Source organism: Guillardia theta, assembly GCF_000315625.1.
Source record: "Guillardia theta CCMP2712 unplaced genomic scaffold GUITHscaffold_21, whole genome shotgun sequence".
NCBI classification, from domain to species: domain Eukaryota; class Cryptophyceae; order Pyrenomonadales; family Geminigeraceae; genus Guillardia; species Guillardia theta.
The window spans coordinates 397,838-420,081 of record NW_005434653.1 but is presented as its reverse complement, the minus strand read 5'-3'; the positions used below and the strand labels follow the sequence as shown (position 1 = coordinate 420,081).

Below are 22,244 nucleotides of genomic sequence, written 5' to 3'. Positions count from 1 at the left end.
GGAGCGGGGAAGAGGGCTATCAAGAAGGAAAGGATCCAATGGCAGCAGGTGGCATGCCCGGATGGGCAGTAGCGCCGCCGAACGACGAGTTTCAGATGACAAACATGCTGAGGTAAGAGCTGAAGTTAGGATAAATGGATCTCTATCCTCAGCATTTCTCTTCGTTCCGCATGCCATTCTCACCTCATCTACGATTTCCCTTCTACCCGTCTCCATCCTTGTCCCTCCTGCACACCTTGTCAAAATTGAAGGCGATGAAATAGGGTCATGATGAGATGATTGGGTGAGAGCAGAATGAAGGAGGGTAGAAGAGAGGAATACGTCTTATAAAGACAGGTTGTATTTGGAGCGAAGTAGCACTGAATTGTCAAGAGGATCCTCTTGACAATTCAGTGCTACTTGAAATGTGAAGGTTATTGAGCAAGAAATACAGTCAAAGCCATAGCAACGGCAAAAAAGACAGAGATGAAAGTGGAAGATAGATCATGATTAGCTGGAGATACAGTGATGCATGCAACCAATACTCCACGTTGTCCTAACTCGCACTAAAACTTGGAACCGGGCAGCGAGGGACCCAAAACGATTCGCTTTGATGGAAGGTCTGAGCTGAGACCTTGTGCAAGATCTCTCTAAGTGCCTTGCTTGCTACAGGCCCTACCTCGTCCTCGGGCGATCGAACACAGATGCTAATTGCACATTGAGCTACCCCACATGCTCAAGGGTGCATGCGATCATCGCTTACAAGAAGGTTTGAGGAGGAGTGTTCTGTCCATGGAAATGTGACGAATAAAAAGGATGATGGCAAGGTGTACATAATGGACAAGTCCTCTGCTCATGGCACTTACCTGAACGGAAAGGTTCGCAACTGGAGAACCTCTTGCGATGTGGTGTCTAACAATCATCTTGTGAAGAGGATTTCGCCTGAGGAGCCGACAAGGCTGCAGGGAGGGGATCAAGTACGATTGGGTGCGAAGGATGGAGGCGCGCTGTTCCATGTTGTGGACTATGACCGTAGGAGGCTGAGTGTGCTAAATTCCTGCAGGTTGAATCAGCGAGCAGCTCGAAGCGAGGAAGGGATACGGTCGGGGACACAGAGAAGCCCGTGAAGAAGGAAAAGGCAGATGGCCCAGTGAGAGGATTTGGCTCTGCAGGATTTTTCCCATGTAAATGCCTGCATGCCAGATGAAAGTCAAACATGTCCTCCTGAAATTTAGCGGAGTGGCGGATCCTGTGTCAGACAGAGATCCCAAGGGCAAGGAAATCAAGGCAAGAAGCAAGGTAAGTCGTCAGTTTTACGTGTTGTGAGGAAGGTGATGTTGTGGATCAGGCGGATGCGATTCGCCTTATGAAGGGATACCTGCGCGATGTAAAACACGGGGAGATAACTTTCGACCAGGTGGTGAAAGGAGTTGTGAGGGTTTCGAAACTGAATTGCATCAGTTAACCGCAAGAGTCAGCGACAGTCAAAGTTACAAAGTATTTGGAGAAATGGTATGCGCATCTGAAACTCAATTCCCTCCTCTCTCTTGTCTTAAGCCTTGTTAACAACCTCTTCTTCTGTCGTCTTTGCTCGCCTGCCTGGTGAAATGACGAGGAACAGACGACGGATGAATTTGCCAACATGCCTTCTTCGTTCAAGCGAATAGCCGAAAAGCTGGCGGTGAGATCCTTGACGACAGATGCGCGCTCTCTGAATTTGGTAGACCAACTATCAAGTAATGGGTGCGAGCAGGTGGGGTCACGGAGCGAAGCTTTCGACACAGAGATGGGAGTCCATGCTCTTTTGAGAATATCATGATAGCCCAACGAGCAAGTGGGGTGTTAGATTACTCCATGGATCTTGAAACTTTCATCTCAATGTTCGTTGTTATTTCATTCTTTGCACTAGCCTCTACCAGCATTCGCGTTGGTCCTGAACTGCCAAGATCAGCGATCAGACCGACATCTTCTAATCTTGGACTTCGGCAGTTCGCATGTGGAGCCTTGGTTTCGGCAAAACAAATCATTAATGTACATTCTCTTGCTTATAACTGCCTCTGCCTCAGTCATCATAGTAATAGTGCGAGCAAGGGTATTCGTTCATCATGCTATCGCTCCCTCCACAGCCCCACTCCTCCCAGCCGCTGTTGAGAGGCGGATAACCTCTCCTTGACACCTGTTCAGTATCTCATCGAAAGTTACAATCAAGAGAGCGAAACGTACTGCGTCGTCGAGCACAACAGGGTTGTAGTTTGTTCCTGCTACGTCCGCCACCGTCGGCCCCCCCTCCTCGAAATCCCAAAGTGCTGTTTGCCTCGCTCCTACTGTAAACCAATCGGATGTCAAATCTTCTGCAAAGTTCATAATGCTTTCAGTACCTGGACTATTTAAATATGCAAGCCTTGCTGATTTCTGGAGAGAGAAAGTCAAAATGGATCATGCACCATTGAGCATCGAGAGTTTTCAACACGACGCACATGACTGCCAACAGGTAGAGCTCAAAGTCTTGGAGCAGAACAAGAGACAACAATGATTACAACGTATCTTCATATGACTCAGCACAGACATCAAGTTTCATCGAAGAATTGACGCCAAGGTACTTAAAAATTCCTTCATACCTGGAAGCGCAATCGCCGGGAGATAGTAGGCATAGCATGCTTTCGTTCCAGCAGAACCCTCTCAGTGGGACTCGGTCTCAAGGACATCACCATCATGACAAGGAGAAGCCCACTGACCAACGCGGCTACTGCCGGCACCCCACCCAACTCACGCATCATCCTGTGCATTGTGAAAGGCCACTGCATCCCTCATCCCCTTCACTGCCCGGACCAACTCAGCGCCGGGCCGCCGGGCCCAGCGCCGCCGCCGCGGCCGTCCGATCGCCGAGACTGACGCCGCGTGACCGTTCAAGCGGCCGCGCTGCGCCGGGCGGCCGGGTCACCGTATGCCAGCCGGGCTGGCGGCCGGGTAGGCCGCGCCCATAGCGGGGTAGCAGGCTACTCTGCTGAGCACTGCGGGGGGGGCGCTATGTACCGTAGTAGGCTAAGTTGCAGTGCCATTCTAGTCACTACTAAAGTCACTGGTCACTAGTATGGTCATCAGCCCGCCGGGCTCTGGCAGAATAATCACCGTCTACGACAGGAGCGGCGGCCGGCCCCCGGCCCGCGGGGGTGCCGCTAGCCGCGTGCGGTGCGTGGAGCCCCCGGCGCACTTGGCTCATGCCACGGATCATCCGATCATACACCGTGTCCGATCCTCGTAATGGGACTCAGCCGAAGTCACTGAGTGCCGCGGACTCTCAGACGGGAGTCCGGGACGCACTTTGCAAACGTGACCGTCGACAGCACACAAGCATTGGGTAACAAACAAAGTACAGTGTAATGAATAACATAAATGCAAAATCAGCTAAAGCTCTCAAAGCACGAAAATGAGAATCTTCCTAAGCCCAACCATCAACCTCAAGACACTGGGAATCAGGAATGTCACAACCCCGCTCTGTCAAACTTCTGGAAACCCACTGTGCAAACACAGACTGGTCTGCAGAGTTCAAAAGCGGATGTCCAAACAGATCTCGAGCCAAGGGTCTGGTAACTCCGTCCTTGATCAAGCAAGCATCTGTGAAAGTGCGAAGTTCATCATATTCCCTGTCGAGTCCCTCAAGCAGCTTGAAAGCGCAAGTTGACTCAGACATCACGATGTCAAGAAGATCCCAGAATTGCAAGTTTCCCTGAAAGTCCGAAGGCGTCAGAGGGTATCTCCCCATGGCAGCCTCGACCAGCACAAGCCCCAGACTCCACATGTCTGCGCTGTAGCCGTAGGCCTCTCCCAACAACCTCTCAGGAGACATGTACGTCACTGTTCCGATCCATTCTGTAACAGGTGTCGCACAAACCCCGGTACTTTCCTCTTGCAATCCACCCTCTGTAATCGGCTGTGCACAAATACCAAGATCAGCGAGCTTCACCTCCCCTTGGACAGAAAGCAAAATGTTTCCAGGCTTTACGTCCCGATGCACTAGTTGCATGCCTTCATGCAGGAAGTCCAGGGCACTGAGAACCTTTTGGCAAACATGCGCCAGGGCAGGCAAAGGCATCGTGTAGCTCCCCGATTGGCGACAGGTCCTCCGCATTGCATCAAGAAGCGATCCTGCATCCATGTACTCCATGGCGATATGAAACATGTTCTTGGAGTAGAAAACATTGTGACAAGCCACGATTCCAGCGTGATCGATCCCAAACATTGTGACCATTTCGCGAAGTGCCATGTCCTTTCTCTTCTCATCCCGATCCACTGGCATCTAAAACAGAAGGAGTAAGTAAATCGTTTTTCATAAGGTATCAATCATTCACCTCTTTTACAGCAAGGGTTCTTCTGTCTGAACAATCGATGCACTTCCAAACAGTTGCAGTATTGCCTTTCCCAACTTCCTTGATCTTCTGAATGTTGCAGAGTCTGACTTCTTTCCTTCCTGATGAACCCTCTTGCGAGAAACTGGAGCTAAATCCAGTGAGCGATGGGAGCTGAAGACTCTTGTCCGAACTGGTGCTTGCAGTCCTCCATACTGGTGGAATATAGCGATTGTCTTTCCTTTTGTCACTGATAGATGGCACCCCGGCGTGCTTTGCGAGTCGATTTGCAGAAATCATTGTTGGTTCGTCGTCGATGTGTGTTGAAGCTGTGGACAACGAATCATCATCATGGCGCTGTGATGCTCTCCTTGCTGTTTGTAGGAGAAGAAAAAGCTCTGATTCTTGGTGCAAAGACTTCTTGTTGTTGACGTGAAGCCCATCGGCATCAATCAGAATGTCATCCTGAACAAACGCCTTGCTTTCAGGTTGTACGAACTCCCTGCAGCAAATGTCACTTCCAAATCCTTCACGCAGAAAAATCAAACCTGTTGCTATCAGGAAGATCGATACATGCTCCCCATCCACTCCCACATGAGCGCTTTGAGCTCCGAGCGGGAGCGCAGAACCATCCGGCATCCAATCCGCATGATCGCAGGTTGAGGTCGAAGACTTTCATGTTCCTTTGGGCAAGATGAAAGGCCTCTACTGGTGCTCTTGTTGCGAAACAACAGAGGAGAACTAAAAGGGTCTTCTATCTGCTTCGTGTACAAGACAGTATTCCTACGTTGGGATGGTTGAAATGGCTCCTCCGCAAATGTTTACTTCGCCTGGGAAGACAAAGTATGTGGATGGACCGCGTCAAGAGGGATGAGAGGGACGAAGAAGGAAAGAGAGTTTTGATGCTGCTCGGATTGGCTCTTCGCAGCAAGGATATTCCGCTTGCTTCTGCAGTCGCGTTGGTTCTTGATCTGATCGAAAACGTTTGCTCCTGCAAGCGTTCGATAAGATCAGTGCCAAGAAGCTGCCATGCAAACGAAGATCAGCGAGAGGGCTGTCCTGAGATGCTTCAGTGCAGAAGGGGAAGAAGGGGAGGAGTGGGGGTGGGCGACAGGTTCTTGACGCGGCCAGAGGATGCGGAGGAGATGAGGCTGTACCGAGGAGGCAGGAGGAGGGTGCAAACCGACCCAACCCTGATACCCTGACCCCAACCCCCTCCACGTCGCCCTGGTACTCTGGCAAGGTACCCCACCCCACCCAAGGGTCCTTTTCCACTTTACCACAATTGCTTCGTAACTCACCCCACCTCCTACACGCATACCCTCCCTTTGGCGTACCCTACCTATGCAGGACCAAATTCTTGGCTGGATTGTTGCGGGGTAGTGGTGAATACTTCATCTACAAGGGTAGGGTGAATCCTTTGTCTTGAACCACCCTATATAAAATATCTCCGGGGGAGAGGGGTACTTTTGTCTGGTCGATCGGGTCTATCAAGGTCAGGTCGTTGTGCAGGGGGGGGGGGTCCCTATCGGGTATCAAGCGTAGTAGGGTCGGGGGTATGAAGATGGTACGCACTGGAGAAAGGGTTGTATCCCAAATTTGGGGTGAGAGTAGTAAAAAAGTCAAGGGGCGATGGATGTACCTATGAAGTTAGTTGCAGAATCGATATTTCACGCTCTTGATTGGTACCTCAAAGGTCCCAACTGATAGCGGTGACATTGGTACTGGCAACAAGTGGTCAATCGACCAGCACTACCCTCCACCCCTTTGACTCCATCAAGCCTTCCGTTCTACCCCACCCCATGAAGTTGAAAAATGGAGAATCCTCCACGTCATCTTACACCCCCTCCTAACTACCACCCAGCCTGGGAGTTCCAATATTCGATCACCCCACCATCGAAATGACTTTGTGCCATGTATAACCCTGCTTTTCCGCTTCGAAAACTTCTACACTGGTATAATTTGGACCCCTCCTTTGTCAAGTACCCCTTCAATGACACAACTCATATCAAAGCACCCCATTTTTTGGGAGTACCCGACCCCTGTAAATCATATCCTTGTCACCCAACCTTGTAGGTCAAAAAATGAACCCCCAACATCTCTCTCCTACCTGGGTACGAATTCATCCTGGGTCAGCTTTGGTTCCATCCGAGGTCAAGAGGTGGCTTGGGAGTAGGGGGTGAGGGGTGGAGGGGGTCGGTGGGGTGGGGGGGGTTAGGGTAGGAAGTCAAGAAGGTCGGATTTCACAATTTAGTTACATACCACCCACCCGGCAGCAATAGCCAAACCCAGTGAAGATATTTCTCTTATACAACCCAATTATTAAGTACCCCACCCTACATCCCATGCTTGATATGCTTGTACGCTAGCAGTCGTATCCTGAAGCCTTGGCAAATGGGGTCAGGGTGATAGAACTGAAGGGGGTAGGGGTCCCTTGGGCCGCAGAACAAGGGAGAAGATTCCGATCTCCTACGTCGATGAGTCCGGACCCACCCAGGCACTTTGTCACCCACCCATATTCCGTAAGTCACACCCTCCTCGAACCCCACCCTGTCTACTTCCGTGTCCACCCTCCCCTTCTGGATACCTAGATTTTACTCCACCGGCTTAAGCGAAGCGATGTGGTAATTGAATCTCGGGATCCTGTCATCGTGTCAGCTTTCCAGCCCCTGTCACCCGTCCCCCAACGATCTTGTATGCCCATAGTCAATGTTTGTACCATTGTCTGTCGGGGCCCTGGCTCTATAGTAAATATCTTGCGAGGACATGTTTTCCGATGATCACGCTACCCCCGGTCAGTAAAAGCATTGCTTCGGAAGATCCAGTTCTTGCTAACGCGAAACCTTATAATTTCGGATACGAAGCGCTGTATTATGCACAGACCCAATCGGGAACGGGACAATGTTTTTGAGATTACCACACACAAAGTCACATGGGTTTGTCAGCTGATCACGAGGGACAGTTTCAACGCGTCGGATACAGTTAAAAAAAAAGAAAATGAAATAGGCATAATAGCAGTGCCTGCTCGTCGTAATATGCTTCATCGTTTTTCATGTCTGGTGTCCACCTGATGATTGCATCTTCACAAACGTTAGTGGAACGTTGTGAATGGAACTTGCATTTGTTTTGAGATTTGGGTGAATCGCACATATGTGTGAACGCAGGTATGTTTGTGCGGAAGCATGCGGCCAAGTCCCGTGTCATTGGAAACTGTTGTATACACAACACAGAGATTGTCAACGACACGAGTAAAGTAAGGATGAAGAAGATTGAGAAGCAGGAAATAGAAGTCTCTAAGTTTACTAGGAGGTAAACTACGCACAACCACCACACTCACTGTGCATGCAAGTGGGGGAAATTCAGGAGGCCGTCCGCACGAGATGCGTCCGCCTATATAGGGAATATCCGGCAGAGTATCCGACGAGTATCCGAGGTTCCGGATCCTCATGGATACAACATCGCTCCATCTGCGCTTGACAACTTACAACATCGCTCCATACAACATCGCTCCATCTGCGCTTGACAAGCCACTTGATGTTGATGACGGTGTTTCTGATCGATGCGAAGCGAGGAGAGACGTCGAGACGAACGGTGTTGTCTGAAACAAATTCCAGGATGCGGAAGGGACCAACGAAGCGAGGGTTGAGCTTCGAGGCGGCGTCGGGGATGTTGAGGTTGGCGGTAGAGAGCCAGACCAGATCTCCAACTTGATAGCGGCAGGGACGACGGGCCTGCGCAAGGCGAGCTTCGGTGGCTCGCGCTGCAGCTTCGAGAGCAGCTCGGGCAGCTTCGGCGCTGACTTCGGTTGCTTCACGAATGGAGGCGAGGGTCTCGTCCTGATGATCGTCAGGTGAGGGCAGAGAGAGTTGTGTCCTGATAGGTTTGCCGAACATGACTTCGAAAGGGCTGGCACCGATGGGACGGCGAACAGCTGAGTTTAGGTGAGTCTCCAGGATGGGGAGGTACCTATCCCAATCGGCTCGAGGATACTGCGTGGTGTAGATACGCAGTGCTTCGAGGACGACGGAGTTCATACGCTCGGGTCGACCGTTGCTTTGAGGCATAAAAGGCGACGAATGCTTCACGTGAACGTTGAGCATCTTGAAGAGCGCGTTCCAGAATCTGGACGAAAAGATGGCAGCGTTGTCGCTGATAAGGACTTGAGGAAGGCCTTGGGATCGAAACACGGTTTCGATGAATTTTTGAGCAGCTTGTTCAGAAGTGATCGATTTACGGCAAGGGGTGAGATAAACTCGCCCTGTGAACTCGTCAATGAAGAGAAGAATGGCATCGTTCTTATCTCGAGTTCGTGGGAGTCCGGTCAGCAAGTCGAGACTGACGACTTCGAAGCGTGTCGAGGGAACGGCGTGGGAATGAGGAGTTCCCATTGGTCGTTGTCGATAAGATTTCCCTTGAAGACAATGCTGGCATGACAGGATGTAAAGCTCGGTATCTTTCCGAAGCTGGGGCCAATAAACAGTTGCTGCTAGCTGAAGGTAGGTTCTTGAAAACCCGAGGTGGGACTGAAGGTCGTGGGCGCGGAAGAGAACTTCTCGACGCAATGCTTGCGGAATGCACAGGCGGATGCGGCGCAGCGAATCTGTATAAAACAGAAGCTCATCATCCAGATGAAAAGAAGTTACGGAAGACTTGGCGCGGAGACGTTGGATAAGAGGACGACAGAAGTCGCACGTCTCGTAGGCGGCTTGAATCTGGTCCGACAAAGGCTGCAAGGCGCTGACGGTGAAGGCGAGCAAGAAGCCGTCCTCTTGACGAGAGAGTTGCTCGTGATGAGGAGCGACTGCAGTCGAGAGGGGAACTTCATCTTGACGGCTGAGAGCGTCGGGGACGACGTTCTGAGAACCTTTGACGTAACAGTACTCGGTGATTGCAAACTCGCTGAGCGTTTGAAGCCAACGAATCAATCTGCTGTTGATGTCTTTCTGTGTCTGGAAATACGTAAGAGCTTGATGATCAGTAAAGACCTTGAATGGAGTCCCTATCAAGTAGAACTTGAAGAAAAGGATGGTATCCTTGATTGCGAGTAACTCTCGTTCGGTCGCGTGATAGCGTTGTTCGGTCGGAGTCAACTTACGACTGTAGAATCCGATGACGCGGGCGGGGGCGTTGGGAGGCTGCTGTAGAAGTACGCCTCCTATCCCGACATTGGACGCGTCGCAGTGCACGCCTTCGGTCGGAATGGACGGGTCGAAGTGATGCAGGAGGGGCTGAGACGTCAGAGCTTGCTTGAGGTTGTCGAACGCGCTTTGACATGCTGCAGTCCACTGAAACTGAGCGCCCTTGCGGAGAAGGTCAGTCAGAGGGGCTGCTATTGTCGAGAAGTTGCGGATGAACTTTCGATAATAGGAAGCTAGTCCAAGAAACATCTTGACTTGTTTAGTAGTCGTCGGTAGCGGCCACGCGGAGATAGCCGCCGTCTTGGAGTGTTGGGTCGTCACGCCGTCATCGGAGACACGGTGACCTAAGAAGTCAACACTAGTGCGAAAGAATTGAGCTTTCTCTCTTTTAAGGAAGACCTGATGCTCGCGACAGCGTTGAAGCACGGCGCGAACGTGATCTGCATGAGCTTCCCAGGTGGAATACGTAGCGATGACGATGTCGTCGATGTATGCAAACGTGTGGGGTAGATCATGGAGGACCTGCTGGATGAATCCTTGGAATATGCTGCTGGCAGTGATGAATCCAAATGGTAGGCGCTTGTATTGGTAGTGACCAATCGGTGTGATGAACGCGAGATATCGGCGATCAGGAACACGTACGAGTACCTGCCAAAAACTCTTGATACAATCAAGCGTAGTGATGCATAGCTGCTCATCGGTTGTGCGACGGGCAGGAGTTGCGGCGGTCTGCTGATTCAAGACGACTTGGTTCAAGCGGCGAAGGTCGCAGCAAAAGCGGTAGCTTTTGGGATCAGTTGGGGAGCGTGGATCGTTGGGACGTCGACTGAAAAGCACAGGAAAGGCAAACTCACTATTGGAGGGTTCGATGATGTCGTGTTCGAGCATGTACGCGATGGTAGCCTGGAGTTCTCCTTCAAGATGAAGGGGGATGCGATATGGCCTGCAGTTAATGGGCAAGGTCCCTGGCTTGAGCTGAATGTGAGCGTCAAACTGAGGGGGACGGTTGATCTGAAGTCCTTGCGGCAGGTCGTCGACGAGGACGTCGGCGAATTCCTCAGAGAGGGCTTGAGCAAGGTGAGCGGGGGCGCCCACTGGCGGGTCGGCGGAAGAGGCCGAGGCGGAAGCTGTCGTTGGGACATGCAGGTGCAACAAGAACTATTCCTCGTTAGGATTGGCGACGCGCAGAGCGTGAGCATCGGTGAGCGAGACGGTTGTCACGGCTAAGACCGAGTCCTTGTAGGGCACTTGATGCTGAACTGGCAAGCTAATCGGAGGGGCTCGTCGAGCTTTGGGGGAATCGACGAACACTTCGCGGGTCCGCGGAACGTATACAGCGTTGTGACGATGTATCCACTGGAGGGACAAGATCAGGGGTTGAGAACAACGTGGCAAGATATGAAACGTATCTTTGCTTGAAAAGCGGCCGATGCGATAGGCGAGCGAGACGGCGCCGAGGGTTTGCACTTGGCGGTCGTCCGCAACTTGCACGGTGAACTGAGTATCACGCTGTAGCAGAGTCTCGGAGAGGCCCAGCTGCTGAAAAAGCTGCTGAGACATGATATTGATCGTCGCGCCGTGATCGAGCAGGGCAACGGTCTGGTGAGCATGAACTCGGGAAGAGCTGACGCTAACGGGGAGCCGAATAAGATCGGGTAAGGCGAGCTGAAGCGGCGCGGAGGCGTCGCCACGGCTGAGGGCTAAGCAGGGGCAAACATGTAGTTGACCCGTAGGAAGGGACGCGGCCGTTGAGCACGACGCGTTCCGATCAGGCGGCAGCACGAAATGGCTTAGCGAGCTCCGATGAGGAGGTAAAGCGCTGCTACCTGGTAAGAGAGGGCTGGGGCAAAGACCAGCGGCAGGAGGAGCAAGTGATGCTCCCCTCTCGTTGCCTGCCGCCGCTACTCGTTTCCCGCGCGCGATGCGAGCGGTTGAAGAGCAGCTAAAAGCTGAACATGCTGTTCGTGCTGGGTGGCCATGAGTTTCTCATGGCGCTCCTGCTGGAGGGCGACTTCGCGCTTGTACTGCTCGCAGTCCGGCTTGATGTGACCCGGTTCTTGACAGTAAAAACAACGGATGGATTTCTGCTTGCGCTGGTTTTCTTTACCGTGGGACTTCTTCTTGTTCTGCCCACCGTTGGCTTTGGCCTTCGTGTGCGAAGAGGTCTGCGCAGCGTTAGCAGCAGCTGAGTTAGGCTGCTTAGACACTGTTAGCGGTTCACCATCGTCCAGAAGAGCTGTGATGAAAGTGACTAGGCGAGAGAACATGTCTTCTCCGTGTCCGTACTGACTGCGATAAATCGTAAACCATGTGTGGATAGACGTGCGCGTCGGCGTATGCGAAAATCCCTTGATGAATTTCCGGAGTGGCTGATCGTTGAAGTACAGTATGGCTGACCCTACCTGCGATTCGAGCGTTGCGAAGAGTGTCGTGGCGCGAGTCAAGTACGCCCAGGCGGATTCGTTGGGCTGCTGCTTGAGCTGATCAAGCTGAGTCTGATAATTCTTGGCTTGCCGCATTGGGGCTAGACACGAACTTAGATGAGTTGAAAATTCATCCCATTTAAGCTTGTTGATGGCCTCGAGACTCTTTCCGTACTTACGTTCTACCACCACCATCACTTCGTTGGTGAACAACGGCGTGATGCTCTTCACCCATTTGCGAGTTGGGATCTCTTGAGCGATTAATTCGCGGTTGCACTGACGAAGGAATTCTTCGACAGAGCGGGGATCAGCAAAACCTTTGTACATCGGAATGCGGCTGGAATTGAAACTCTTGGAGTTCGTTAGCACATTCACGAGAGTCCGATTGGAGAGGACTGGTTCCTGATCAGAGGATTCAGCGCTAGCTGATTCCTCAGCTGAATAGATATCAGCATTAGCATCTTGCAGGGTAACTTTCCGTGCGAGATGCGGGAGCTCTGGTGTTGCAGCAGCGTCGGCTGTCGCAAATTCGTCGGCAGCATTGGCGAGCATGTGGAAACGCTCGTCCTGCGTGGTGTCAGCCAGGAGGGCACACATTCGACGAAGAAGGAGAAGAGCTCGGTCCTGCGCCACTGGCGAGGACATGACGGGGTCGGATGAAAAATTTTCCGAGCTTGGCAGACGTACCGATGTTGCAGGGGAGGCTGCTCTCTGAGTTGCCTCCTGAAGGCTGATCGCAGAATACTTCGCAAGGGAGTATCCCTCTTGTTTCGGGCCCGTTGATCCGCGCTAGACAGCGCTTCACGTTGTACATCTCCATCCCTATAAGGTTGAGTCAAAGATCCACTGGTCTGACTCGGAGAAAGCTGCTGCTGCTGCAGCTGCAGCCGCTCGCTCCATTCGACTTCTTCCTCAGAACTCTCTTCAGCAATTTCTGTTTGAAATGCTCCTGATTGCTTAGATCGAGGTTGAGGGCTCCTTTCCGGCTGAGGTTTCTTTCCTCCTCTTCCTTGTTTCGAGGTCATGAATCAACCACTTCGCTTCCAGAATGTTGTATACACAACACAGAGATTGTCAACGACACGAGTAAAGTAAGGATGAAGAAGATTGAGAAGCAGGAAATAGAAGTCTCTAAGTTTACTAGGAGGTAAACTACGCACAACCACCACACTCACTGTGCATGCTGTCCATAATGACGCAAGGTGACAAAAGACCTTGTCCCTGTTTTTCGCGTGACTGTGGTTATATGAAACTCCGTTGCTGTCACCTCTATTCTGTTATTTCTCTGTGTCTTAGTCTCTTACAAAGGCAACAAGAACTCCATGCTGTAAAACTCCAGCCAAGATGACAATATGGCCACATACTAGGTCTGGTTGACGCTTGTGCAAGGCTGTTCATGGGGTTGTTTGTGGACAGATGCTATCGAAACGAAATGTGATCTTTTGAAACGAACAAACCGGCTACCGATGAATTTGTGGTATTGATATTGATAATGGTCGTGATTGTTTACAAGATTTTTCTTTTTATTTTGTTTGGTACTCCGAAGTACGCACGAGTAATGTTTACGCATGATTCTGAGGTCTCTAATAAAGCATTTCGGGAATTAACATTCGTTCTATACATTTCGCCTCATAATTGTCCACCCTACCATGTCAAACCGGCAAAGCACGTCCATATCCGCAATGCAGCATGCACAGACTTTCACAAAGCCCTTGGATGAGGAATCCAGTTACCTGTTGAGAGTGTCAAGAACCAACCACAAGAGGTCGGGGAAAGGTTACTCACATTGGTGGGCGCATCGGGCCCAAACATGCACAAGTACTGGCAACAGAAGTAGCAACGACGCATGTCGTCACTCTGATAACTCCTGGCAAAGCATTGAGAGTAATATGATGGGTTGGGATTGGAGGCAGCGGAGGCCTGACTGGTAGCTGCTTGCGCCTGGACCCCTGGTGGGAGAGGGAGCGAGATCTGCGACGTTATCGAGCCCTGTCGGAGTTTCGAGTTGGGATCGGTAGCTTGACTTGCAAGGTTCACAGCAACCGAGGCAGGAGAAGGAGCAGAGGCTGAAGTCAAGTCTGGGAGAATCTGAAAGTCGAAGATTATGCTGCCTGCGGTCACGTTGAGGATAACGATGCGAGAGATCGCGATCCCAGCGGCGTTTGCGATGTCGGTCTTGAAGTTCGTCTCCAGGCTGCTCCTTGCCGAGGATCCGGGAGGAAAGCTGGAGATGTTGAGAGGGACCGTCGCTTGCATCTGCACGGGCTGAGGCTTCAGCGACAACTTAGTCTGTGGGCCTGAGTTTGTCTGCTGCCCCCCGCCAGTCAGATCGTTGCCGATGGTTAGCTGTATGTTGCCTTGGAGGCTGACTCCGGTAGGAGCGCGGAGCGAACACACGGCCTTGGCGTCATTCTGAATCACAAGCGGAGTACACGAGACCGTCGTGGAGCCAACCAACTTCCCGCTCGCTTCCGAGCTGTACTTGCCGAAGTTCTTACCGAAGACAGTGATGTTGACGCTTGTCGTGTTGGAGTCGATGAGGGCTGGGAAGATGGAGGTGATGGCAGGAGGGTTAAAACTCATCCAGCTGTTCCCCTTGGCGATCTGAGTGAACATCCCCTCCCGATACTGCACGATCAGGTCGTGGGTCTTACCGACCCAACTCGGCGAGAAGCATCTTATCTTCGTGCCAGCGCTGTCGATCACCTGAACATTGGTGCACTCCCTTGATCTTATCATATCGACCTGCCCAGCTGCGGTCAGGCGCCCCACGTAGACCGTGTAGTTGGTAGCAGTGGTACCACCCCCTATAAGCACGATCTCCAGCATGGAGTTACCAGCGGCAGCCAGCTGGCGGGGGGTCACCGAGAAGAGTCTCAGGTCGTAGTACAGGAAGGAACTGATCCCTGCGTAGTTGTAAGCAGCAACCCTGAAGTAGTACTGCAGCCCGGGGTAGTTGAGGCTGCTCTGAGACGGCCAGGGAACGATAGAGACCTGAGCCCCGGAGGTGTGGGTAGTCGCCACAGTCCCTAGAGCCCCTCGGACAACTAGGAGAACGTTGGAGGACATCTGAGCGAAGAAGGTTGCTCCAACGCATCCGTCACCTCCCGTCGCTATGCTGATGCTGGGGGTAGCAACGAATTTACCCCCGGGTGACGTCACGACAACGTTGCTGATGTACCCCCCGGTGACTGAGAAGGTAGCAGAGAACCCCACCCCTCCTCCTCCGTTGGCTGACAGGGTCCCTCCTGCCGTGCAGTTGGTGCCAGCGCTCCCTGAGCAGATGCAGTTGGTCTGTAACTGTCCGAGTTGACCGGACGACGGGCAGGAGCAGGTCGAGGGGATCGGCTGATAGTTGCTGACGCCCAGGACTCCACGGGAGACTTGCTTCACAAACATCAACTCGTCGTCAACCCTGATGAACTTTCCTAGCAACTGAGATGGGTCTGCAACAGCAAAGTACTGAACTTGGTCGTCCGCGATAGTCGTTGTCGAGGTTGTGACAGGGTTGTACGGGTAGTCCAGCACGTAACCGGGAGTGGACAGGGAGATGTTGGATGCCTTGATCACGTTCCCAAACTCCATGGAGGGCAGGAGGGTAGTTGCCGAACATTTGCAGTCTTGTGAGCAAGTCTTGACGCTTGACCCCCCACAGGCAGAGATCCAGTCGACGCTCTTTGTGCCGAAGTCAATGATGGTTGCCTTTTGATGGGTTCGAGGTTGAGTTCCAAAAGCAATCTTGAGCGGATTGCAGCCTTCTTGATCCTGCCAGTGATAAGTCAGAAGAGGTTTAGAAGGTTTCCATCCTCGACTTACAAATTGCGTGCCCACACGGCAAGAGTCGCCGTTGAAGCCCGTCTGGTAGTCGATGCCTCCGTTTCTGTCTGATATGTCTGTGGCGTACGTGTACGCGAGGAACACTTGATAGCACTGGCACGTTTGCAAGTCGTTGCATGTACAGCCTGGAGTGAGCGCCTGAGCCTGGTGAGAAGTGGCTGACGTGCCCAAGTAACCTCTCTCAACGTAAAGAGTGTGATTCTGAACATAAACCACAAGCATCAGCTCGTAGCCAATCTGTATGGTCTTGCCTTGCACGAACATCGCATATGGAACTGCAATCTTGATCATCGGATCCGTTGAAGTGACATCAGCGATGAGGTTCGTGAAAGGCACGACCTCCTTCACTCCTCGATTCAGAAGATCTGGAAAGTTCACAGTCTGGATGTCGGATTTCCAGTACATGTCTGTGGTGAACTGAGAAGCACAGTCATCTCAGGCAAGCAAGGTTAGCACTTGATACCTGCACGAGGAATCCGGTGCGAGGATTTGCTACCGTCGGGAAGGGACTGACCCAGCTCAGCGAGAACCTTGCGAGTCTGCCCGACACGTAGTTGGAGCCGCTTGGAGGGAACAAGGTCGGATCGACTGGCGTCGTGATTCCCACACTCTTTGCCACCCACACGATCTGCTGCTGCCCGGGAGGGATGACCTGATTCTCCCCTACCGTGAGCACCAGGCTCGACGTGTAGCTTGACCAGCTCGCCTTGGCGAACTTGGTGTTGGTGATGTTCTGCTTGCACCCGCACTGCGTGCAACTCGTGACGTCGGTAGGATACTGACATGACGCCGACGTGCTTGCAGGTATGATGATGGTCCCTCCCGCTCCGCACTGACATCCAGCGTTGTTGCCGTAGGGGTAGTACGTCTCTGCCAAGAGGCTGCTGGGCGGGATGTCGACGAGGCTCGGCCCTCCGAATCCCTCGAGCAGCAGCGTCAAAGTCTGGTACTCGCTGATGAGCACGTCGGAGGTGAAGGTGACTCCAATCCTCGTCGCCTCTCCCAGGTAGGGGAGCTGAGGAGACACCCGAGCTGACGAGCTGCCTGTGGCGACGAGGGTGGACGAGAGGAGGCTGTACTGGAGATTGACGGGGATCAGGTGCTGCTTCATCTGTGCGAAGTAAGATGGAGGCTGAGACAACAACAGTCAGCAAGCAGCCAGTCACGAGGGCTCCTAGGAGCAGAGCATGTCACCTTAGGGGGTCCGATCGCCCGGTTTTGCACCGGCGACTGGGTGGCGGCGCTCTTGAAACGTCCGTTGTAGGAGAACATTCGGAACTGATAGATGCTGCCTTGGTTGATGGGGATGGTGGAACTGATCGTGTAGCCTGCAACTGGGTCGCCGAGGGAGGTGGAGTAGCCGATTCCAGCCATGCCGTTATGGAAGATGATGGTTGTCTTGTCCGACCTTTGCACCGTGCAGATCTGTTGAGAGGTCAACTTGGAGGCATCGACGGTCGAGTACATGTGCAGGTTGCTGATCCTGATCCAGATGATGGAGCTCTGCAACACCTGAGATCCAACTTGAATCTCAAAGGACGACGTCATGGTGTTCCACTTTGAAGTCCATCCTGTCAGCGGATTGGTGTAGTTGAGATAGACGGCGGTGTCAAGGACGTAGCACGAGTCCATCCCACTCTGATATTCGTAGGTGTAATTACACAAGGGAGCAATCTGCTGAGACACAAAGATCTTGTCCACCTGGATTGAAATCACATCGCCGATGCTCAAAGCTCGATCACGCAAAAACTCCAACTCTACACCAGTAAGATTGTTGGAGGAAGACTGGTTGAAGAGGTAGGAGATGTTTGTGCTGAAGATCCAGTCTTGGCCGATGGGCAAGGTACATGGATTCTGTTGAGAAGTGCCTGACCTGCATGATGCAGCATTTGAGATATAAGCAGCACCATTCGCTATGGGAGATCCGTTGTCTCCTGTTCCTTGCGGGCCGTTGTTACTGTTGGGTGAATATTGGCTGCAATACGCGGTTGCCGGGTAGACATGCGAGGAGGCAGAAATGCTGTTCCCACAACCTACACCAGTCGCTCCGTTGTACAGCTGACCGCTCCAAGAGACGTCCATAGAGCTCGCGTCTTGTAGCGTCTGCAGGACATAGGTCGTGGAGGCTGCGCAACCGGAAGCGCCTTTGCAGTTATCGAAGCGTCGGCCTTGACCAACGATAGGAGCGACTATGATGCTGGGGAGGCTGAGATTGCCTTCACCGTACTCCCTAGCATAGGATGCTTCTTTCAAGTTGGGGAGGAAGATGTTACAAGCTTCGGGTATCAAGATGTTCACCGCGTATCCTCTCCATAAGATATACCCATCCTTGACCGTCAGGACGAGCGTGGAACTGTTCAGCACCGATGCAGTCACCTTCGACCCATCTGGTCCCTCTAAAGAGCAGTTGCTGAAGAAGGAAGACAGGAGAACATTGGGATATCCAGCACGGATGTACATCTGATCCCCTGCTTCGATGTTCAACTTCGGCTTCATCTGCAAGGTGATGGTCGACGGGGAGCCTGTCGCATTTTGAGGACCGTAGCTCATTAAGATTTCCTCGGTGTGACCTCCTCCATTCCCGAGATCTGTCCCAAGGGTTGTGTCAAGGCTGAAACGAGGCTGATAGTACGGGTTGGCCGATGAGGTGCACGAGTCCTGGCTCTGTTGGCAGAGATCAATCTCAAAGACAAAACCTGACAAGGGCTTTGCCCTGGAAATGACTGGAGGCAAGAATTCCAATCGAAAACCTTGATTTCCATAGCTTGTTACTTGGAGGTTTTGAGGCGGATCAGGCGGCAAGAAGCAATCGAAAGTGTTTGATAACACTTCGGTGTAAATGTCAGATGTCCCAACTTGAAACGAGATGATGATGTCAAGAAATGCTGATAGAGTCTTGGAGGATATCGCAAGATCCTGCCACAGCATTCCAACTTGATTGACAAGAAGAGAGTTGTAAGTCATGTATACTGTTGACTTGGTGGTGGAGTTGGTAAGATAGCCACCTGATTCCCAGTCCTCTGTCGTCCATGATTGCAGGAAAGACGAGGCTCCAGTCGCAGAGCCCGAGAGCGTCAAGGAAGCGTTCTTCTGACAGCAGCACCCGCTGCAAGGCTTCACGAAAGCAGCGACAGGAACGAACCCATGGACGTTCCAGCTTTGACTGAAGTCATACTTGTTTCCCTTGATCACCACGGCCGGCTGCAATCGGAATGGAACACCGAGGCCCACGCCATCAGGAAATCCATCCCCGTTGATATCTACCCCGTCTCCGCCTGGATTCTGTAAGATGCTCAGGCTGTACGGTCGGATGAAGAAGCTGTTGTTGACTCCAGCCACGGCATACTTGTCAGGCAGGTAGACCTGACCATTTGTGTTGCTCGACGTCACGGTGAGCGCAGTAGTTGATCCTCCCCCGCTAGCGCCATTGAAGGTGAATTGAAGTTTGTATCCACTCCCCACCACATACTGCACCTGGACATCAGTGAAAGTTGCTTTGCCGTTGACTAAGTTCACGACTGTTGTCCCTGACAGAGTCGGCAGGTAAGCGTTCTGAGAGCAGCTTCCAGCGAGCGTTGCGCAATATGCTTGAGCGACTGATGTGCATGTCGGGTATAGAGCCGCAGTGGACTGACTGTCAGTGCACTGCACGAGTCGAACTTGCACACAGTTCAAGCAGTTGGCGTGTGCCAGGGTCTGCCCTGCAGCATCAGTGAAGTCAACCCACATGGGAGAGGGCAACCCGTCCACGTTCATCGTGTTGTTTCCCGACGATCCGTCCAGCTTGACGACTGTGGGGAATGTGTGGGCATCGAAGTAGACGCCGGCCCCGTAGCCCAACGCCATGACTGCTGGATCAAGCCGAAAAGCTTGTCCAGAAGGCCCTTGCAACAGAGAGGTTGGACGAGACGATATTTGAGGCACATTCGCTAAGATTTGGAAGTAGAGCCCAGTCTGATTAGTAATATTGAGCGAAAACTGAAAGTTGTGGGTGGAATTTTGAATGTTGACTTGATCAGAGTCGGATTCGGCTTGCAGGGAGATGTCATAAACACGTAGGTCTGATGCACTGACGGTCGTGTAACTCGAGGTGTAAGAGGGATATGCTGATGAGTCTGAATTCGCTCCAGTCAACAAGCTCAAATGAAGATAAAACCCGTCTGTAGAGTCCACAAGCTGGATTTGATTGCTCTGATGATCGTACATATTGATAACGTAATTCCCTAGCACAAAATCCTGATCTCCAACGACATAAGAATTCTGTGAAAGGGTTGTTGCAGCATTTCCGTTGGTGTAAATACTCCAAGGGACACAACTGAAACTAGCGGTGAGACTGCTCTTCAGGAGGCCATACACGTCTTGGAAGTACAGCTGGAACCTGTTGTAATAAGACGCAGCTGCTTTCACATACAGAGAGCTGAATGTGAATTGACCACCAGAGTAAACTCCCTTGTAGTTGTTCAAGTAGCTTGTACCGTAATCAACACCGCCCTTCAAAAGATACGCCAGAACGTTTCCTGTCGCTGAGAATGCAGTGTAAACCCCTCCATCATACAGCCCTCCAGAGCAAGACGCCGTGACTGAGCATGTTCCACCCCCTGTAGCGTAGAATGTCTTCCCATCTGAAGAGCTGTACTTGCCACAAGGATTCCTCGTGCAGTCGCACCCACAGACTTTGGTACATGAGCAAGCGCATGAGGCTCTTGCGCATGAGCAACTGCAGACGTTGGGCTTGCAGCCACATCCACAGGACTGATTGATAGGGGAGGAGGTCGAGGATACACCAGAGCTGTCACATGAGCAGTTGTTGATGGAGCACGTTAAAGTTGTCTTGGGAGTGCAAGTACAGCCGCAAGAAAGGTTGTAGGGCGAATAGGTTACAGGAGTGGCGCCATAGTAGTTGGAATCACACCTGCAAACAAACAGAGTCAACGCAACGTTGGAGGTTCGAGGACTCTCAATCAAAGTCATCTCACGAGCAATTCGACTTGGAGCATGATGCTGTGACAGGGGTGCAAGAGCAACCGCAAGGAGATCCGTCAGATGTGTTGGTGATCACTTCTCCGTTGGCGCCGCATTTACAATTCTTTGCGCTGCATTGTGCTTGCACAGGTGTGCAGGAGCAACCGGATACATTGGAAGCATTGCCGTAGGTGTCACAGGTGCAGTCAGCAGGGGTAGCACTAGAGGCATTCGTAGCATTTGTTGAAGAGTTGAATGGTGCAGAGTTCTCCACCAAAGAAGAATTTGAGACATTAAAAGTTGTCGAAGAGTTATCAACAGGAGGCACGTATACTGCTCGATAATAATCGATGTATGTCAGGTTGGCATCAAAAGAGGAGATGTAAGTTATTGTATAATTGTAAGGCTCGAAACCAATTTCCCAGTCAGTGACATAGGAGAGATTTTCAAAGGTAGTGTTGTAGGTTGTTGGGGGAACTATGGTATTCCCCAGCCCATCACACTGACAAGCTGAACAATTTCCTGAAGGCTGCCAAGGACCAAGAGGGGTAATGACATGGCCGTCGTAAGGATCGCACTGACATTGTCCGGAGCCCGTGCTGTTGTCCAGACTGCAATTACCTGTGGAATTCCACAGACCTTGGGCTGGGGATCCATCCAAGAAGGGGGTCCCTGAGGTGTTACAAGAGCAGCCCGTACATGTTGAGAAGTATGTCGAGTTATAAGCTCCCAATCCAGTGATCTGAGCCGAGACAGTCCCATAGCAACCCACGCACTTCGATGTCGTTCCCGCGGTGCCAACAGAACTTCCCAGGTTTCCATCGCAACCAGCGTTGGTTACTTTGGCACAATACACCTGTACAGCTACTTGCCCAGATGCCAACGCGTCACCTGCCAACTGAGGGTCTGTCAAGCATACCATACAGGCATATTTGCATGTGGATACGACAAACCTCGTGAGAAAGAAAGCTGAAAGTTCCCAGAACAATGCTTCCATTTCCAATCACACCATCGCCATCAGATGAAGTGATTTGATAGTTCCCCGCAATCAGTCCATTCATCTATCAGAATCTCAGGTTCACGAGCATTTAAGTTTTGTGTTCAAGTCATACCGAATCCTGTGTAGGACAAGCTAGAATGGACCCCAGCTGCAAGAGCCAGAGTCCCACGCATGGGACGCACGATCTGTGCCACATTCGAGTTTAACCTGACAAGCAGTGACCTGTTGAGTTATGTCATGGCATGGAGGATCTTGTCTAGCTATATGCATCGTCATTGCGTCAAAGCCATAGCAAACGTCAAATCAAAATCCAGTACGACTACACAGACTCCCCAGGTTCAACAGGTACAGAGCACAACATCTCTAAGTGCGAGCACAAGATGGAAGAAACAAAGTGAGAGCAATCAAGCAGGCAGTGAGGTGCTGGAAGGAAGAGGAGAGCAAGGCTGTCAGCATGCATGCGAACATACAAGCACCTCAATGTCTGTTTGCAATGCCAACGCTCATCGCCATCTTGCGATCCTATACTCGATCAACCCCATCAACTGCCTCATGACAC

The 22,244-nt window shown here is 51.9% G+C and overlaps 6 protein-coding genes across 6 annotated transcripts; 3 read left to right on the top strand and 3 right to left on the bottom strand.

The window, feature by feature from the left end:
• Positions 1–815: 815 nt before the first annotated feature.
• GUITHDRAFT_136647 (hypothetical protein) lies at positions 816–1,798 on the top strand (the record flags this gene model as incomplete). The annotated part of the gene is made up of 7 exons (XM_005835456.1): positions 816–857; positions 1,043–1,129; positions 1,183–1,278; positions 1,328–1,396; positions 1,441–1,491; positions 1,601–1,660; positions 1,733–1,798. The coding sequence occupies 7 exons, from the start codon at positions 816–818 to the stop codon at positions 1,796–1,798; spliced, it is 471 nt and encodes a 156-aa protein (XP_005835513.1).
• Positions 1,799–1,855: 57 nt separating this feature from the next.
• GUITHDRAFT_151770 (hypothetical protein) lies at positions 1,856–2,667 on the bottom strand. The gene is made up of 4 exons (XM_005835455.1): positions 2,598–2,667; positions 2,358–2,391; positions 2,203–2,303; positions 1,856–2,155 (listed from the first exon to the last, which is right to left on the bottom strand). Exons 1-4 carry the CDS (start codon positions 2,628–2,630, stop codon positions 2,042–2,044), a joined length of 282 nt encoding a protein of 93 aa, XP_005835512.1. The 5' UTR covers positions 2,631–2,667; the 3' UTR covers positions 1,856–2,041.
• A 751-nt stretch (positions 2,668–3,418) lies between these two features.
• GUITHDRAFT_105676 (hypothetical protein) lies at positions 3,419–5,004 on the bottom strand (the record flags this gene model as incomplete). Its single annotated transcript, XM_005835454.1, has 4 exons — positions 3,419–3,445; positions 3,494–4,276; positions 4,329–4,827; positions 4,874–5,004. The coding sequence occupies 4 exons, from the start codon at positions 5,002–5,004 to the stop codon at positions 3,419–3,421; spliced, it is 1,440 nt and encodes a 479-aa protein (XP_005835511.1).
• A 2,940-nt stretch (positions 5,005–7,944) lies between these two features.
• On the bottom strand, positions 7,945–8,537 carry GUITHDRAFT_151769 (hypothetical protein; the record flags this gene model as incomplete). Its single annotated transcript, XM_005835453.1, has 2 exons — positions 8,292–8,537; positions 7,945–8,231 (listed from the first exon to the last, which is right to left on the bottom strand). Coding segments are annotated over exons 1-2 (329 nt in total), but the record flags the coding sequence as incomplete, so codon positions are not given.
• A 1,439-nt stretch (positions 8,538–9,976) lies between these two features.
• On the top strand, positions 9,977–11,196 carry GUITHDRAFT_105674 (hypothetical protein; the record flags this gene model as incomplete). Its single annotated transcript, XM_005835452.1, has 8 exons — positions 9,977–10,035; positions 10,180–10,444; positions 10,493–10,540; positions 10,610–10,664; positions 10,707–10,781; positions 10,887–10,936; positions 10,982–11,118; positions 11,172–11,196. The coding sequence occupies 8 exons, from the start codon at positions 9,977–9,979 to the stop codon at positions 11,194–11,196; spliced, it is 714 nt and encodes a 237-aa protein (XP_005835509.1).
• Positions 11,197–13,394: 2,198 nt separating this feature from the next.
• GUITHDRAFT_151768 (hypothetical protein) lies at positions 13,395–13,920 on the top strand (the record flags this gene model as incomplete). The annotated part of the gene is made up of 2 exons (XM_005835451.1): positions 13,395–13,619; positions 13,672–13,920. Coding segments are annotated over exons 1-2 (187 nt in total), but the record flags the coding sequence as incomplete, so codon positions are not given.
• Between the last annotated feature and the right edge of the window lie 8,324 nt (positions 13,921–22,244).

Coding starts and splice junctions, on each gene's coding strand:
- GUITHDRAFT_151770 (XM_005835455.1), bottom strand. CDS start 2,630: ATGCCTACTATCTCCCGGCGATTGCGCTTCCAG. Junction 2,392..2,597: donor CCCGGCGATTGCGCTTCCAG/GTATGAAGGAAT, acceptor TTCTCTCTCCAG/AAATCAGCAAGGCTTGCATA. Junction 2,156..2,202: donor CTGTTGTGCTCGACGACGCA/GTACGTTTCGCT, acceptor GATACTGAACAG/GTGTCAAGGAGAGGTTATCC.